The sequence below is a fragment of the Nicotiana tomentosiformis genome, chromosome 9, assembly GCF_000390325.3.
Source record: "Nicotiana tomentosiformis chromosome 9, ASM39032v3, whole genome shotgun sequence".
NCBI classification, from domain to species: Eukaryota; Viridiplantae; Streptophyta; class Magnoliopsida; order Solanales; family Solanaceae; genus Nicotiana; species Nicotiana tomentosiformis.
In genome coordinates, this window is record NC_090820.1 from 44,604,083 (window position 1) to 44,621,212 (window position 17,130).

At 38.8% G+C, this 17,130-nt stretch overlaps 2 protein-coding genes across 2 annotated transcripts in view; both read right to left on the reverse strand.

Moving 5' to 3' along the window:
- LOC104117629 (uncharacterized) overlaps positions 1 to 17,130 on the reverse strand; it is a 106,638-nt gene that overhangs the window by 12,612 nt on the left and 76,896 nt on the right. The gene's annotated exons all lie outside the window — the stretch shown is intronic.
- On the reverse strand, positions 6,458 to 16,979 carry LOC104118602 (uncharacterized). Its single transcript, XM_070186225.1, has 2 exons — positions 15,657 to 16,979; positions 6,458 to 14,275 (listed from the first exon to the last, which is right to left on the reverse strand). Exons 1-2 carry the CDS (start codon positions 16,462 to 16,464, stop codon positions 14,148 to 14,150), a joined length of 936 nt encoding a protein of 311 aa, XP_070042326.1. The 5' UTR covers positions 16,465 to 16,979; the 3' UTR covers positions 6,458 to 14,147.

Here is a 17,130-nt window from a genome sequence, read left to right on the forward strand (position 1 = left end):
AATGTGACATACTATTTGATTCATTTCCAGTGTCATTTTATTTCACTATATTGTTAAACATTTTACCATTCCATTATTATATTCCAGTAGGGTCTCACCTGACCTCGTCACTACTCTACCGAGGTTAGACTTGGCACTTACTGGGTACCGCTGTGGTGCACTCATACTACACTTCTGCACATCTTTTTGTGCAGATTCAGGTATATCTTACCAGCCTAGACATCACACATCAGTGAGTTACCTGCGTACGGAGACTTCGAGGTATATCTGCCAGCGTCTGCAGACTCCGGAGTCCCCTTCTATCATTTTATGTTGCTTCCTTATATTTTATATAGACCTTGATATATAGAGACATTGAGAATAAATTCTTAGAAGCTTGTGATTTATTTCTACCGGGTTTTGGGAGTTGAAATTATTTGAATTGTAGTTTATTTATTTCAGATATTTATTATTATTCCGTATTGTTAGGCTTACCTAGTTTTAGAGACTAGGTGCCATCACGACATCCTACGGAGGGAATTTGGGGTCGTGACACTAGCGAATTATTTATTTACAAAATGAGTTCCCAGATCGCTTATGATAACTCGTGGAGTTCCAAATCAAGAAAATATATTTTTCTTGAGAAAAGCACAAACAGCATGAACATCATTTTTCTAGTGGTCATTGCTTCAACCCATTTTGAGACATAGTCAACAGCAACTAAAATATATTCACAACCGTTTGAAGGAGGAAAAGGACCCATAAAATCAATGCCCCAAACATCAAATATTTAACACACAAGGATAGAGTTAAGAGGCATCTCATCCCTTTTTGAAATGTTACCGCTTCTTTGGCATTTGTCGCAATTGGCGACATAATTTCTTGCATCTCTGAATAAAGTAGACCAGAAAACACCAGCTTCAAGAACTTTTGCGGGTGTTCGTCTTCATCCATAGTGTCCTCCTACAGCTCCATCATGACAGTACCTTAGGATATTATTCATCTCTGTTTCTGGTACACATCTCCCAATCATACCATCTGCATAAAATTTAAACAAGTAAGGATCTTCCCAAAAATAATATCTTATTTCTTTTTTGAGTTTTTTTCTTTATTCGTAAGATAAATCTTTTGGGATCCATCCTCCAACCAAGTAGTTGGCAATGTCAGCAAACCAAGATGTCTCATTTGTAACTGTTGCAATTGTATAAACATGCTCATCAGGAAATTCCTCCTTGATATCTATTGTCTCAGTTGTAGGATTTCCCAAACGTGATAAATGGTTAGCCACTTGATTTTCTGAACATTTTCTATCTTTTATTTCAATATCAAATTCCAGAAAAAGAAGTATCCATCTTATTAATCTAGGTCTAGCAGCTTTCTTTGCTAAGAGGTACTTTAAAGTTGCATGATCAGTGAACACTGTAACCTTTGTTCTTGTCAAATAAGAACAAAATTGTTCAAACGCAAATACTACTGCCAATAACACCTTCTCGGTTGTTGCATAATTCATTTGAGCTTCATTGAGGGTTTTGTCGGCATAGTATATGGGTATAAAGATCTTGTTTTTCTTTTGTCCCAATATTGCTCCTACTGTTGTATGTCACGACCCAAAAACCTAATCTCCCGTGATGGCGCCTATCGTGGAACTAGGCAAGACGACTCATTTCCAAACCAACATATATTTTTATTTCAAAGATAATTTCAATACTATTTAACATAAAACCTTCATTTAAGGAGTTCAAATCAAAGAAAATAGAAGTGCGAAAAAGAAAAGCCTGACATCGGAGTGTCACCAGTCATGAGCATGTACTACAATCTGTCTAATAATGTCAAGGCCAACTCAGCCTGGAAAATAGCTAAATACAACTACAGGAAGATAAGAGGGAGAAGGGCAGGGGCTGCGATCGCTAAACAGCTACCTTGCTATCTCCAAGAAAATCTGCAACCGGAACACTCAATAACCGCTACCATGTCCAGCTACACCTGAATATACACACAAGGTGTAGGGAGTAATGTGAGTACGCCAACTCAGTAAGTAAGAAGAATAAATTTTGAATGAGCAGTAGTGACGATCAATAAAGCATATAGCATTCATATCGGGAAATCTCAGTAAAATACCACATGCTTTAAAAATCATGATTTGAATTAAAACATCTCGTTTAACCCAGTTCGAGTAAAAATTATTTAAAGATATTTTCAACAGTTTTCAAACAAAGGAAAATACAAAGGTGAGCAAAATGATGAAATCATAAACAGCCCCTCGGGCAAAACATCACTCATATACAACCCCTCGGGCAAACCTCACAGTCACTCGTGCCACTTGGGCATACCTCATAATCATTCATGCCTCCCAGTCACACAGCACTTGGCATTCGGCACTCGCACTCAGTAGGTACCTGCGCTCACTTGGGGTGTGTATAGACTCTAGAGGGGCTCCTTCAGCCCAAGAGCTATAATTTGCACGTACAACTCACGTGATGCACGGACAACTCACGTGATGCATGGATAACTCATATGCTATAATAATAAAGTATGCTACAGGCGGGCAGCCCTGATCCACACTCATCCTCACAAACTTCTCATGCCACTCGGGCATTTCAGTAAAACAGGACATTCGGCCCAAAACATTTATGCATCAAAATAGAGTCATAAAACTGAGTAATGCGGTAAACAAGTATAAACATGATTGAGTATAGATTTTCAATCGAAAAAAATAAGAGGATGGTAAGAAACAACCCCTAAGGGTCCAAACAGCATTGGCGCAAGGCCCAAACATGGCATTCAACCCAATTTACATAAATTCTTTCTAAAACATATAAGTATCATATGGTTTCAACAAAGTATTCAACTTTACAGTTGCTACGAGACGGACCAAGTCACAAATCCCCAACAGTGCACGCCCACACGCCCGTTACCTAGCATGTGAGTCACTAAAAATAGTAAAATGATACAAAATCCGGGGTTTCGTAGCCTTATGACTAGATTTACAATCGTTACTTACCTAAAACCAGTCAAATCTCTACCCCGCAATGCTCTTTCCTCTGGACTCGGCCTCCAAATGCTCTGAATCTATTCACAATCAGTACAATACCATCAATGCGCGCTAGTAGCTACAAAATTAGACCAAAACCCGAAATTAGCTCAAACTTTCCTCCCCTCCCCTCTCCCCCGGGCCCACATCTCGAAATCTGACATAAATTACAAAACTAGAATGATCATTCACTCACGAGTCTAACCATACCAAATTCCTCTAAATCTGACATCGCTTGGTCCTTCAAATCCTTAAATTACTCTCCAAAACATTCCAAGCTCTAACCCCTCATTTTCACTAATTACCATGATTAAATAACGTAAACTCACCATATATACAAGTATTAGGGCTCAAGTAACTTACCACAACGAAACCCCCTTGATTCCCTCTTCAAATATCTCTTAAAAGCTCCACAAACCGAATAGAAATGGTGAAGAATGCACCAAAATCGCGAAGAGTTCTATTTATGGTTTCTGCCCAGGTTTTTTGCACCTGCGACCCCTTTTCTCGCACCCGCGCGACCGTACCAGCGGTCCAAGGAACGTCACCTGTGCAACTCACTTATCCGCCCAGACTCCGCATCTGCGGCAAAATCCGATGCGCCTGCGAAGGCGCATCTGCGCATTTCCTCCGCTTCAGTGAAGCCTGCCCATCATTCCTTTTTCTGCATCTGCGCCCCAGGTTTCGCACCTGCGGGCTCGCAGATGCGACCTCCAACTTGCACCTGCGCAATTTGCCTAGCCCAGCATTGCCTGCACCTGGGCACTCCCCACGCGCACCAGCGGCCTCTTACCTGCGACCCTTTTTTCCGCAGGTGCGAATATAGCAGAAGCAGCAGCTCTAGCTGCAAAATCCAACTTCGACGAATCCGTTAACCACTCGGAATCACCCCGAGGCCCTAGGGACCTCAACCAAAAATACCAACAAGTAATATATCAACATACAAACTTAGTCGAACCTTCGAATCACTCAAAACAACATCCAAACACCAAATTACCCATAGATTCAAGCCTTAGAACTTCTAAATTTCCAAATTCGGCAACTGATATCGAAACCAACCAAACCACGTCCGAATGACCTCAAATATTTCACACACGTCAAAAATGACACTATGACCCTACTCCAACTTTAGGAATTCCATTCCGACCCCGATATCAAATTTTCCACTACCGACCGAAATGGCCAAATTTCCAATTTCGCCAATTCAAGCCTAATTCTACCACTGACCTACAAATCACATTCCGGACGCATTCCTAAGTCCAAAATCACCTAACAGAGCTAACGGAACCATCAAAATTCAAATCCAAGATCGTTTACACATAGGTCAACATTCGGTTGACTTTTCCAACTTAAGTTTCTACTTAAGAGACTAAGTGTCTCAATTCACTCTAAAACCACTCCAGTCACGAACCAACTTATTCGATATAACATAATATAGACGAATAACACAAAAAGAAGTAGAAATGGGGTAAATGTGTCTATAACTCTCAAAACGACCGGTCGGGTCGTTACACTGTCTCACATGCATCACACATTCTTTCAAATGGCTGGCTCCAATCGGGAGAAACAACAATTGGAGCATTAGTTAATTGTTCTTTGAGAAACTTAAATGCATTTCTGCAATTATCTGAACATTCAAACTTGACATCTTTCATCAGTAGGTTAGTCAGTGTTTTTTTAAATTTTTGAAAAGTCTTTTATAAACCTTATGTAAAAACTTGCATGCCCTAAGAAACTTCTAATACTTTTAACAGTGGTACGAGGGGGTGATCCTGTTATAAGATCAATTTTAGCCTTATGAACTTCTATTCCTTTAGCAGTAATTTTATGTCCTAAAACAATTCCCTCGGTCACCATAAAATGACATTTTTCCCAATTTAGAACCAGATTTGTCTCTTCATATCTTTTAAGCACCAAAGTTAGATGATAAAGACAATCTTCAAATGTTTTACCAAAGAGTATGAAATAATCCATGAAAATTTCAAGAAATGTTTCAGTCATATCTGAAAATATTGTCGACATGCAACGCTGAAATGTAGTAGGAACGTTATATAGTCCACATGGCATCCTTCTGTAAGCATACATACCTTGGGGGCATGTGAATGTGGTTTTATCCTGATCTTTTGGAGTAATTGGTATCTGATTATACCTAGAATATCCGTCAAGAAAACAATAAAAACCATGGCCTGCAACTCTTTCAAGCATTTGGTCAATAAAAGTCAAAGAAAAATGATCTTTCCTTGTGGCATCATTAAGTCATCTGTAATCAATACAGACTCTCCATCTTGTGACAGTTCTAGTAGGTATGAGTTCATTATTTTTATTTTTTACTACTGTCATACCTCCTTTCTTTGGTACTACTCGCACAGGACTTACCCAAGGGCTGTCAGATATCGGATAGATAATACCTGCTGCTAAACACTTTACCACTTCTTTCTTGACAACTTCCTACATTGCTGGATTAAGTCTCCTTTGGGGTTGAACTATTGGTTTGTAATTTTCTTCCATGAGGATCATATGCATACAAATAACTGGATTGATTTCTTTGATGTCAGTTATAGTCCATCCTAAATCTCTTTTATGTTTCCTCGAGACTTTTATCAGTTTGTATTCCTGTTCCATAGTCAAATAAGATGAAATGATTACTGAAAATAATTTAGGTTCAAGAAAAACATATTTCAAATGAGAAGGAAAACTTTTGAGTTCAATTTTTTATTGAACTTCTTCTTATGAGATTTTCTCATTTTCTGATTCTTTTTCCAGTGTTTCAGCTTCTTCTCTGATTGTGGGATTTTCATCACTTGTGGTACCTGACCTGACCAAGCATCTTTCCAATGAATCAGTAATCAATTGATTATCCTTGAATTTATCTACAAGGTCATCTAGTAAGTCAATTTGAAAACAAGAGGATGATGACTCATTCCTAGGATATTTCATCATTTTCTGCCTGTCAAAAATTACTCTCTCCTCATCAACTCGATATATTACTTGTCCTTGATGAACATCAATAAACGCTCTTCCTGTTGCGAAAAATGGTCTACCTAAAATTAATGGTACCACAATGTTTTCTTCCATTTCAAGTACTATAAAATCTACCGGGAATACGAATTAATCTACTCTATCGAGGACATTTTCAAATATTCCTTTGGGCCTTTTAGTACTTTGATCAGCTAATTGAAGAGACACCCCAGTATCTTTCAATTCACCAAGTTCTAATTTCCTAAAAATTGAAAAGGCATTAGATTTATTGAAGCACCCGAATCACATAGTGAATTTTCAAAGTGAGCACCTCCGAGAGTACAAGGAATTGTTGTCACACCCCAAAACCGAGGAGCGCGACCGGCGCTCAGCCGAGTAAACCCGGCTGAGCAAGCCTGTTAGATTCTTTCTATCCAATTCAGCCATAATCAAGAAAAGACAAGATTTCATAAATTATACAGCAAGAAGTTCATACATATGACGCTAAATCATTTGATTAGCCATTGCGCCATTAAGTCTCAAAATACATATTTCTTATAGTTCGAATAGAACAAGTGATCAAACACGACATAACTTGTTTAACATTCCCAACACCAATATACAACCCACGTAGTGTCTACAGAGCCTCTAAAGATACAAAAGAGAGTAAAGATGGTGCCGACAACAAGGGCACGGCTATACATCAAAAGTGACCATAATATAAACAAAATGTACAATACATGACCCCGGATTAAAATGGGGCTCACCGAGTCTGCTGAGAAGATGATGATGTACCAGTAATTGCGATCGACATTGTCTTCTATGTAACTACCTACATCCATTTAAAGATGCAGCGCCCCTGGAAAAAGGGACGTTAGTACCGTCGAAAAGTACTAGTATGTAAAGCTAAAACACCATCTCAATAGAATGGACAATAATACAAGGGGGAAACAGTCATGAGATCAATAAGAGCTTCAAAATAATACTAAAACATCAAGTAAGGATCACATAGGTTTTCAATTTAATTTCCATCTTATTAGGTTGGGTAATCTTTAGTGCCATATGCCACAATCGACAATACCACCGTGTTCTTACACGGAGTTCGATCTCGACCCGATCGGCAAGGTCATCTCATTTGAGACATCACCCATATCCACAATTTTAATTATCATTTCCAGCACAATTACCACCATGTGTACGGCATGGCGTCCGATCACGGTCTGATCGGCTAGGCCATCTTACTTGAGACATCAACCATAACCACTATTTCAATTATCTCACATCATAGTTCTTTCATATTCTTTCGATTCATTGGCACTAATAATCACGATTACAAAATCATTCTTGGCACTTGGTCGTATTTCATAATTTCAGTCCCCTTTTCCACATTCAAATATCATTATCATAATCATTATCAACAACAATAAGGCTTCCCATTCAAGACAGTAAGTTCAAATAACACAAAAATTTGGGAATCTTAGGCACATAGAGGCTTGTCATACAATTTGGCATAACAATCTTTATTTCGATCTTGACTTGAAGTCATAACATTTCAAACACATATTCCACATTTTGAACATATCCTCAATTGGCAAGATGACATGATAAAAACATTAAGAATAATTATTGAACATATATCCTTCGACACAACCACATTAGGAATAGCCAATTCAATAATAATCAAGGTCTTACTTCAATTACATGAACACCGTGGAATTCGATTCTAAGAAGAAGGGGGTTTAGCCATACATACCTCAATTGAGCTTCCTTAATCTCTAAAATATTCTGGAATTCTTATCAATTTCGACCTAATTTAAAAATATAATAAGTTGGATCAAGATTAGGAAGATGCTCATGGTTCTAGCTTATTTGAGCCTTTTATCAAACACTAAGTGTGTATGAAGTTTGAAGGTCCTTTTATGGAGGATTCCATCATCCCACAACCCAATCTTTACCATGCTTAGTTCAACAATCTTCCTACATCCCTTGATATCACATGCATTTAAAATAAATAACTCTCATGCCCAAATATTATCTTGTTAATTACCCATTTTCATAAAATTTCAAAATTAAGGGTTAGGGTGTAGAATCTTACCTCTAGGGTGAAGATCTAGTGAGTTTTCCTTGTTAATCTCCAAAGATTTGAGCAAGAATCGAAGGACAATTTGGTGAAGATCACTCGCCCACTCTAGGGCACTCTCTAACTCTCAAAATAACAGATTTTTAGGCCAAAATGACTTAACCCCTCTTTATTCCCGGCTTTGGGGTTATTTAATGAGTTCCCACGTGCGCGACCGTAGATTTGGCTGCAATCCTGAGGCTGAAACTGTCAAATATGCGCGGTCGCGCATCTTGCCGCGCATATGACACATGTCTAGTAAAATGGCCATAACTTTCTGTATACATTTCCAAATGACAAACGATTTGATGCGTTAGAAATTTGTTTCAAAGGGATTTAATTTGATAGGTTATACGACATATAAATCTGCAGAACTGGAGTGTTATGCTCGTTTGAATTTAGATCTTGTGCATACTCACTTGAAAGTTTATCCCATCATATAATTTTCAACTTGACTTAGCCTTAGAGATCTTCTTAGACCATAAACCATTCTTAATGCACATCATACATATATTATCATCATCAATTGATATCACTCAAATTACCAGTCTTGTTCATACCCGAATTAATATAATTAGCACCCGCCAATCTTCTTAATGGTCTTAAAACACTTTGAAATTATTTTTTTCCGGGGTGTTATATTCTCCCCCACTTAAGAATATTCGTCCTCGAGTGTTTTACAAGTCATTATTAGACTTAGTATTATCCTCCTTTCACCTTAACTATTATCTTTAATCGTTCTTGACTTCATATAGATCTTAAATATTCTTCCAACATTTCAGCTTCCTTAACGCCCCAAAATTTGGCTAACTCCCAAATTTTTCAGAAATTTCGGCAGAGTATCCTCTGTAATTGGGCCTAACCACTTGCCAGAGAATCACCAAAACCAGTACTTACAACATATACAAGAACCAATGACGCAACATAACATTAAAACAATGCCAATCGTGGCCTCACGAGTAGTATACTACCAAAAAAGAACACCTTTAACATAAGTTGTACAAATGATACGTAATTTATAGGGAACAATTTAATAGAATGATTACATAGCTATTCAAACAAATAAGGGTACTTGTTCTTCATATCTTCCTCGGCCTCTCAAGTAGCCTCTTCAACCCATTGGTTCCGCCATAGCACTTTCACGGAGACAATTTCCTTATTTCTTAACTTTCGGACTTGCCGATCAATAATAGAAACTGGAATCTCTTCATAAGTCATTTCTTCATTAACCTCAATAGTCTCAACCGGAACAATGAATGTCGGGTCTCCAACTAATTTCTTCAACATAGACACATGAAACATCGCGTGTACTAATGACATTTCAGGCGGTAGCTCAAGCTTGTACGCTACCTCACCGATCCTTTGAATGATTTTGTATGGTCCGACATACCTCAGACTCAATTTCCATTTCTTACAAAATCGCATTACACCCTTCATGGGAGAAACTTTCAAGAATACCCAATCATCTTCTTTGAACTCCAAATCCATACGACGAACATCCGAATAAGATTTCTGACGACTCTGAGTAGTCTTCAATCGCTCCTTAATGATTTTAACTTTTTCCATAGCCTGATACCCGAGGTCTGGACCTATCAACTCTGCTTCCCCAATTTCGAACCACCCAGTGGGATATCTAAATCTCCTACCATATAAAGCCTCGAATGGTGCCATCTGAATCCTAGCATGATAGTTATTGTTGTATGCAAATTCTATGAGTCGTAAATCATCATCCCAACTACCTTTAGAGTCTAGAGCACAAGCGCACAAAATATCCTCAAGCGTCTGAATAGTCCTTTTTGCCTTCCCGTCAGTCTGCGGGTAAAATGTTGTACTAAGATTCACATGAGTACCCAAACCTTACTGAAATTTCTTCCAAAATTTAGCAGTGAATTGTGCCCCCCGATCAAAATGATGGAAACTGAAGAGCCATGCAACCTGACTATTTCTTTGATATATAACTGAGCATACTGCTCTGTTGTGTCGGTAGACTTAACCGGCAAAAAGTGTGCTGACTTCGTGAGTATATCCACAATCACCCAAATCGAGTCAAACTTACGAGGGGTACGAGGTAATCCTACCACAAAGTCCATATTAATTATTTCACTTCCACATTGGAATTTCTATGTTCTGTGCCAACCCACCGGGCCTTTGGTGTTCGACCTTCACTTGCTGACAATTCAGACATCTTGCCACAAAGTCCGCCACATTCCTCTTCATATTATTCCACCAATAGACGTCCTTAAGATCATGATACATTTTTGTAGAACTTGGGTACATGGAATGCCTAGATGTGTGAGCTTCAGTAATAATTCTTTCCCGGAGACCATCCACATTTGGAACACATAGTCACCCTTGGTATCTTAGTGTACCATCATTCATGCCAAGAGAAAAGTCCATGGTCTTATGTTTATAAATCACCTCTTTCAACTACACCAACAATGGATCGTCGTATTACTTCTCTTTGACTTCCGCAACAAGCGCTGATTCGGCCCTATTTTGCACAATTACCTCTCCTTCACTAGAGTCTGCAAGACAAACTCCCAAACTAGCCAATCAGTAAACTTTCTTGGCCAATGGCCTTTGATATTAATCCAAGTGAGCCAAACTACTCATAGATTTCCGGCTAAGAGCATCTGCCACAGCATAGGCCTTTTCCGGATGATATAGAATATCAATGTCGTAGTCCTTGAGTAACTCAAGCCATCTTCTATGCCTCAGATTCAATTCCTTTAGTTTGAAAATATATTGAAGGCTCTTATGGTCCTTGAATATTTCCACATGGACCCCATATAAATAATGACGCCAAATGTTCAATGCAAATACCACCGCCGCAAGTTCTAAATCATGTGTTGGATAGTTCTTTTCATGATTCTTTAGTTGCCTAGAAGCATAAGCTATCACCTTCCCATGTTGCATTAATACACACCCAAGCCCGATTCTTGAAGCATCACAATATACCACAAATTCATCTATACCCTCGGTAGAGTCAACACTAGTGCCGTAGTCATTCTTGCTTTCAACTCCTGGAAACTCTTTTCACAAGCATGTGACCATTGGACAATCAATATACCTATGACAACATCTGAAGAAGCCTCTGAATTATGGCGGCCTCTTATAGCATAGAAACAACCGGATCCTCCCGAACTCTATGCTCCACCCCTAGCTGCACCACGCCCTGCTGGTCATAGGGTACCCCGAGCTGGAGGGGGTGCTGAATATGTATTAGTTGTAGAACTGGATGGCTGTGTTGTTCCCCTACCTGCACCTTGGTGGGATGCACGACATTCCCTCTTAATATGGCCCCTCAATCCGCACCCGTAACATACTGGAAGGTCTATGTAGCAGATTCCCAAATGCATCCTCCCACACTTGGGGCATGAGGCCCTCCGCTGCTACTGGAATCTCTTTCCTGATCGGCCCTGCTGGTGGGGTCCCCTGCTGCCTTGATTGGGCCTGAAATAACTAGCCCCTGCTGGTGGTGCACTGGCTGAAGATTGAGCAAAATACTGGGATGGCCCTGTTGACCCTCCCTTGAAAGTTGATCTTCCTCCACCAAATGACTCCCCAAAGTTGCTTACGGACCGGGCCTTGCTAGTACCCTCTCGCTCCCTTCTGTTATTTAAATTACGGTCGTCTATAGCTTGAGAAAATATTACCATTTTTCCATAGTTCATATCTGAATTCAAGGCAGTTGTAGCGGCCTCATTAATAACCAAGGGGCTACGACCCTGCACAAACTGGCGCACTCTAGCCTTCATAATGGCAATATTAGAATGGCATATTTTGACAGGCGCGCGAATTGCATGTGATACTCCCACACACTCCTACTCCCTTGCTTAAGATTCTCAAACTCTGTGGCACTAGCTGTCCTAGTCTCGGCCGGCAAGAAATGGTCTATGAAAGCATCAGTAAACTCGCTCCACCTTGTTGGAGGGCTCCCCTCCTCCTGAGAGTCCTCCCACAACTCAAACCAAGAATAGGCCACCCCTTTCAGGCGGTAGGCGGCCAACTCCACTCCCTCCGTCTCAGTAGCGCGCATAACCCGGAGAGTCTTATGCATCTCGTCAATGAAGTCCTGTGGGTCCTCCTCGAGATTAGCATCCGTGAACACCGGAGGATCCAACTGAAAAAAAACTTGTTCACCCTAGAACCACTAGAATCCCCTTGTTGGCTAGAAGAAGTGGGTGCAACATTTGATCTCTAGGCTTGAGAAGCCACTATCTGTGTCAGCATCTGGATAGATCCTGTAAGATCAACATCAAAAACACCAGAATCAAAAGATGGGATTGGATGTGGAACTGGTATATCAGTTGGAGGGACCGTTGCACCCTTAGTAGGTGTAGGGACAGGTGCAATATGATCAGTTGTAGTAGAGCCAGGCAGTGTAGTAACTGGAGGAATGTTCTCACTCCTCGAGTGCTCACCCGCATCATCAATTATAGGATCAATTGTCATGCCTGGGGTAACATTGGCTCGTAGGCCAGTTCTTGTCTTCTTCTTAGGTGCCATGTACTGAAATTTAGAGTAACGTAGGAGTTAAAGGAGGAACAATCTTACAACCATATTTATCGCACGATCAAGAACATGAAATAAGGGTATTATTCCTAAATACCCATGTAGCATCCTAATTATAGATATGGTTGACAATACACTGATAATAAGGACTCTACTAGACACGGCTTCGAGATATCCTAGAACACTTTAAAATCATAGGCCCTGATACAAAGTTTGTCACGCCCTAAAACCGAGGAGCACGACCAACGCTCAGCCGAGTAAACCCGGCCGAGCAAGCCTGTTAGATTCCATCTACCCAATTCACCCATAATCAATAAAAACATGATTGCATAAATTATACAGCAAGAAGTTCATACCTGCGATGCTAAATCATTTGATTAGCCATTGTGACTTTAAGTCTCAAAATACATATTTCTTATAGTTCGAATGGAACAAGTGATCAAACACAACATAACTGGTCTAACATTCCCAACACCCATATACAACCCACATAGTGTCTACATAGCCTATAAAGAAACATAAGAGAGTAAAGATGGTGCCGGCGGCAACAAGGCCCCGACTATACCTCAAAAGTGATCACAATATAAACAAAATGGTACAATACATGACCCTGGAATTAAATGGGGATCACCGAGTCTGCTGAGAAGATGGTGATGTACCACTAACTGCGATCAATATTGTCTGCTATGTAACCACATGCATCCATTTAAAGATGCAGCGCCCCCGGAAAAAAGGGACGTTAGTACCGTCGAATAGTACTAGTATGTAAAGCTAAAACACCATCTCAATAAAATGGACAATAATACAAGGGGGAAACAGTCATGAGTTCAATAAGAGCTTCAAAACAATACTGAAACATCAAGTAAGGATCATATAAGTTCTCAAGTTAATTTCTGTCTTATTAGGTTGGGTAATCTTTAGTGCCATGTGCCACAATCCACAATACCACTGTGTTCTTAAATGGAGTCTGATCCCGACCCGATCGGCTAGGTCATATCATTTCAGACACCAGCCATATCCACAATTTCAATTATCATTTCCAGCACAGCTACCACCATGTGTACGACATGGCGTCCGATCACGGCCCGATCGGCTAGGCCATCTCACTTGAGACATCAACCATAATCATTATTTCAATTATCTCACATCATAGTTCTTTCATATTCTTTAGATTCATTGGCACTAATAATCATGATTACAAAATCATTCTTGGCACTTGGCCGTATTTCATAATTTCAGTCCCCTTTTCCACATTCAAATATCATTATCATAATCATTATCAACAACAATAAGGCTTCCCATTCAAGACAGTAAGTTCAAATAACACAAAAATTTGGGAATCTTAGGCACATATAGGATTTTCATACAATTTGGCATAATAACCTTTATTTCAATCTTGACATGAAGTCATAACATTTCAAACACATATTTCACATTTTGAACATATCCTCAATTGGCAAAATGACATGATAAAAACATTAAGAATAATTATTGAACATATATCATTCGACACAACCACATTAGGAATAGCCAATTCAATAATAATCAAGGTCTTACTTCAATTACATGAACACCGTGGAATTCGATTCTAAGTAGAAGGGGGTTTAGCCATACATACCTCAATTGAGCTTCCTTAATCTCTAAAATATTCCGAAATTCGTAGCAATTTTGACCTAATTTAGAAATATAACAAGTTGGACCAAGATTAGAAAGATGTTCATGGTTCTAGCTCATTTGAGCCTTTTATCAAACACTAAGTGTGCACGAGGTTTCAAGGTCCTTTTATGGAGGATTACATCATCCCACAACCCAATCTTTACCATGCTTAGTTCAACAATCTTCCTACACCCCTTGATATCACATGCATTTAAAATAAATAACTCGCATGCCCAAATATTATCTTGCTAATTATCCATTTTCAGAAAATTTCGAAATTAAGGGTTAGGGTGTATAATCTTACCTCTAGGATGAAGATCTAGTGAGTTTTCCTTGTTAATCTACAAAGATTTGAGCAAGAATCGAAGGACAATTTGTTGAAGATCACTCTCCCACTCTAGGGCACTCTCTAACTCTCAAAATATCAGATTTTTAGGCCAAAATGACTTAACCTCTCTCTATTCCTGGCCTTGGGGTTATTTAATGAGTTCCCACGTGTGCGGCCGCGGATTTGGCCGCGCACCTGAGGCAGAAACTCTCAAATATGCGCGGCCGCGCATTTGGCGGCGCATATGACACATGTCCAGTAAAATAGCCATAACTTTCTGTATACATATCCAAATCACAAACGGTTTGATGCGTTGGGAACTAGATTCAAAGGGCTTTAATTGGATAGGTTACATACCATATAAATCTGCATCGCCTGAGAGTTATGCACGTTTGAAGTTATATCTTGTGCATACTCACTTGAAAGTTTATCCCATCATATAATTTTCAACTTGACTTAGCCTTAGGGATCTTCTTAGACCATAAACCATTTTTAATGAACCTCATACATATATTATCATCATCAATTAATATCACTCAAATTATCAGTATTGTTCATACCCGAATTAATATAATTAGTACCCGCCAATCTTCTTAATGGTCTTAAAACACTTCGAATTTTGTTTTTTCGGGGTGTTACAATTGTAAAACTTCCTGGATCACCCAGTTTCTATGGAAGCTAATTTTGAAGTATAGCACTACATTTTTCTGTAAGCTTAACCACTGAAACTTCTTCCAATTTTCTTTTACTTGACAAAAGTTTTTTGAGAAATTTAGCATATGAAGGCATTTGTGTCAAAGCTTCTGTGAAAGGTATGTTAATGTAAATTTGCTTTAAAATAACTAGAAACTTTCAAAACTGTTTGTCAAGCTTTTCTCTTTTCATCTTTTGGGGAAAAGGGAGGGGTACAAAGTGAGGATTTTTCATGAATTTATTTTCTTGTACCTTTCTTTCTTTATCTTTTTGTTCTTTAAGAAGTTCAGAGTCTCTTTTATTCTTAGCTTCATTTACTTGTTCCACTTCTTGTGGCTTTCCTTATCTATCTGCATATGGATTATCAAGAGTTTTACCTGACTGCAGAGACATGGATTTGAGGTGTTCCATTGGATTTTTCTCGGTGTTGCTTGGTAGATCACCTTTTATTTGTCCATATATGAGGGTTAATAATTGGCTCATCTGGATTTCTAAATTCTTGATGGCTGAACTTTGACTTTCAACCTTCTCGTCAGTAGCCTTAATGAATTTGTACATCATGTCTTCAAGGCTTTGCTGATTAGCTCTTTGGGGCGGTTGTTGATATTTCTGGTTATCTTGTTGCCCCCTATTTTGATTTCGAAAACCTGGTGGTCCTTGCACCTGTTGCTTTTGATTGAAAAATCTTTGAGGATTTTCAGCACTATTTGGGTTACTCCATTGGAATCTCGGATGTTTTTGTACCATGGGACTACTCAATGGATAACTGGTTCTATAACCAATAATATTTACTTGTTCTTCATTTTGCATTGAATCTTGGTACTCATGATTGGGATGATTACCTCCACAAGCGTCACAATTCTCGTGTTGAGATGATGATTGAGTATTTACCTGAAAGACCTCAACTTTTTGTGTTAGAGTTGCAATTTGTTGCGCTAATGAATTCCAAGCTTCAACCTGATTGACTCTTGCTGCTTTCTTAACAATCATTTTGTCAGAGGGCCATTGAACAACATTTTCTGAAATTTCATTGAGCAATTTCATGGCTTCTGCAGTAGTTTTGCTCATTATGGATCCTCCTGATACTGCATCAATAACATTTCCAGCAGAGGGTTTAAGACCATGATAAAAAATATATAAGATGTGAGGATCTTGGATACCATAGTGTGGGCATTTTCTTAACATTGCTTTTAATCGTTCCCATGCTTGGCATTTTTAAGGAGAATAATTTTCACTATTTAATTATAAACGGGAACTATAATTTCCTACCAGATAACTGAAAATCAAGAAGAAAGAAAATGACTTTTGAAGATAGAGAAATTATATTTTGCTCCTCCTCCCCCATCTGAGAAGATCCTAATGATGTTGTTTATAGAATCCACGGCTGTGTCTAAACTTGGAAAATCTCAAGTTGCAAGTTGGCAAGTTGCAGTTTTGCTTTGGTTTCAAGATCGGTGCACACGCCAATTAATTATCCAAGTTGGCAAGTGGTTTCAGCCCACTTGTTTGTTGAATTGTGCAGAATGCATATGTGCCTTCTTTGTGCTTGGAATTTTTCTTTTCTTTCTTTCTTTCTTTTTCTCCTTTTATTTTAAAATTAATTGTGGCAAAGACCAAATTTGATTGTTACGGAAGTTGTGTCTATGTTGCTCCAGGATTCTCCAAGTGATAGAGTTATTGATATTTTTATAATTTTGTTATTCCCTGCAAAGAAAGTGTACAATTAGTACTGTTTTCTAAAGATACTTTATTAAATTTATATATGATATTTTATTACTATCAGCAGTTCAAAACAATAAGGTAGAGCAGATACGAACATTGTAAAGAATATATAACTCTGATATCTCTACT

Bases quoted from the DNA above. Each gene is read 5' to 3' on its own strand.
- LOC104118602 (XM_070186225.1), bottom strand. From the start codon at position 16,464: ATGTTAAGAAAATGCCCACACTATGGTATCCAAGATCCTCACATCTTA. The intron at 14,276-15,656 runs GTAAAACTCTTG...TTTCTAAATTAG, and splicing joins ATCCATGTCTCTGCAGTCAG to GTCAAAATTGCTACGAATTT.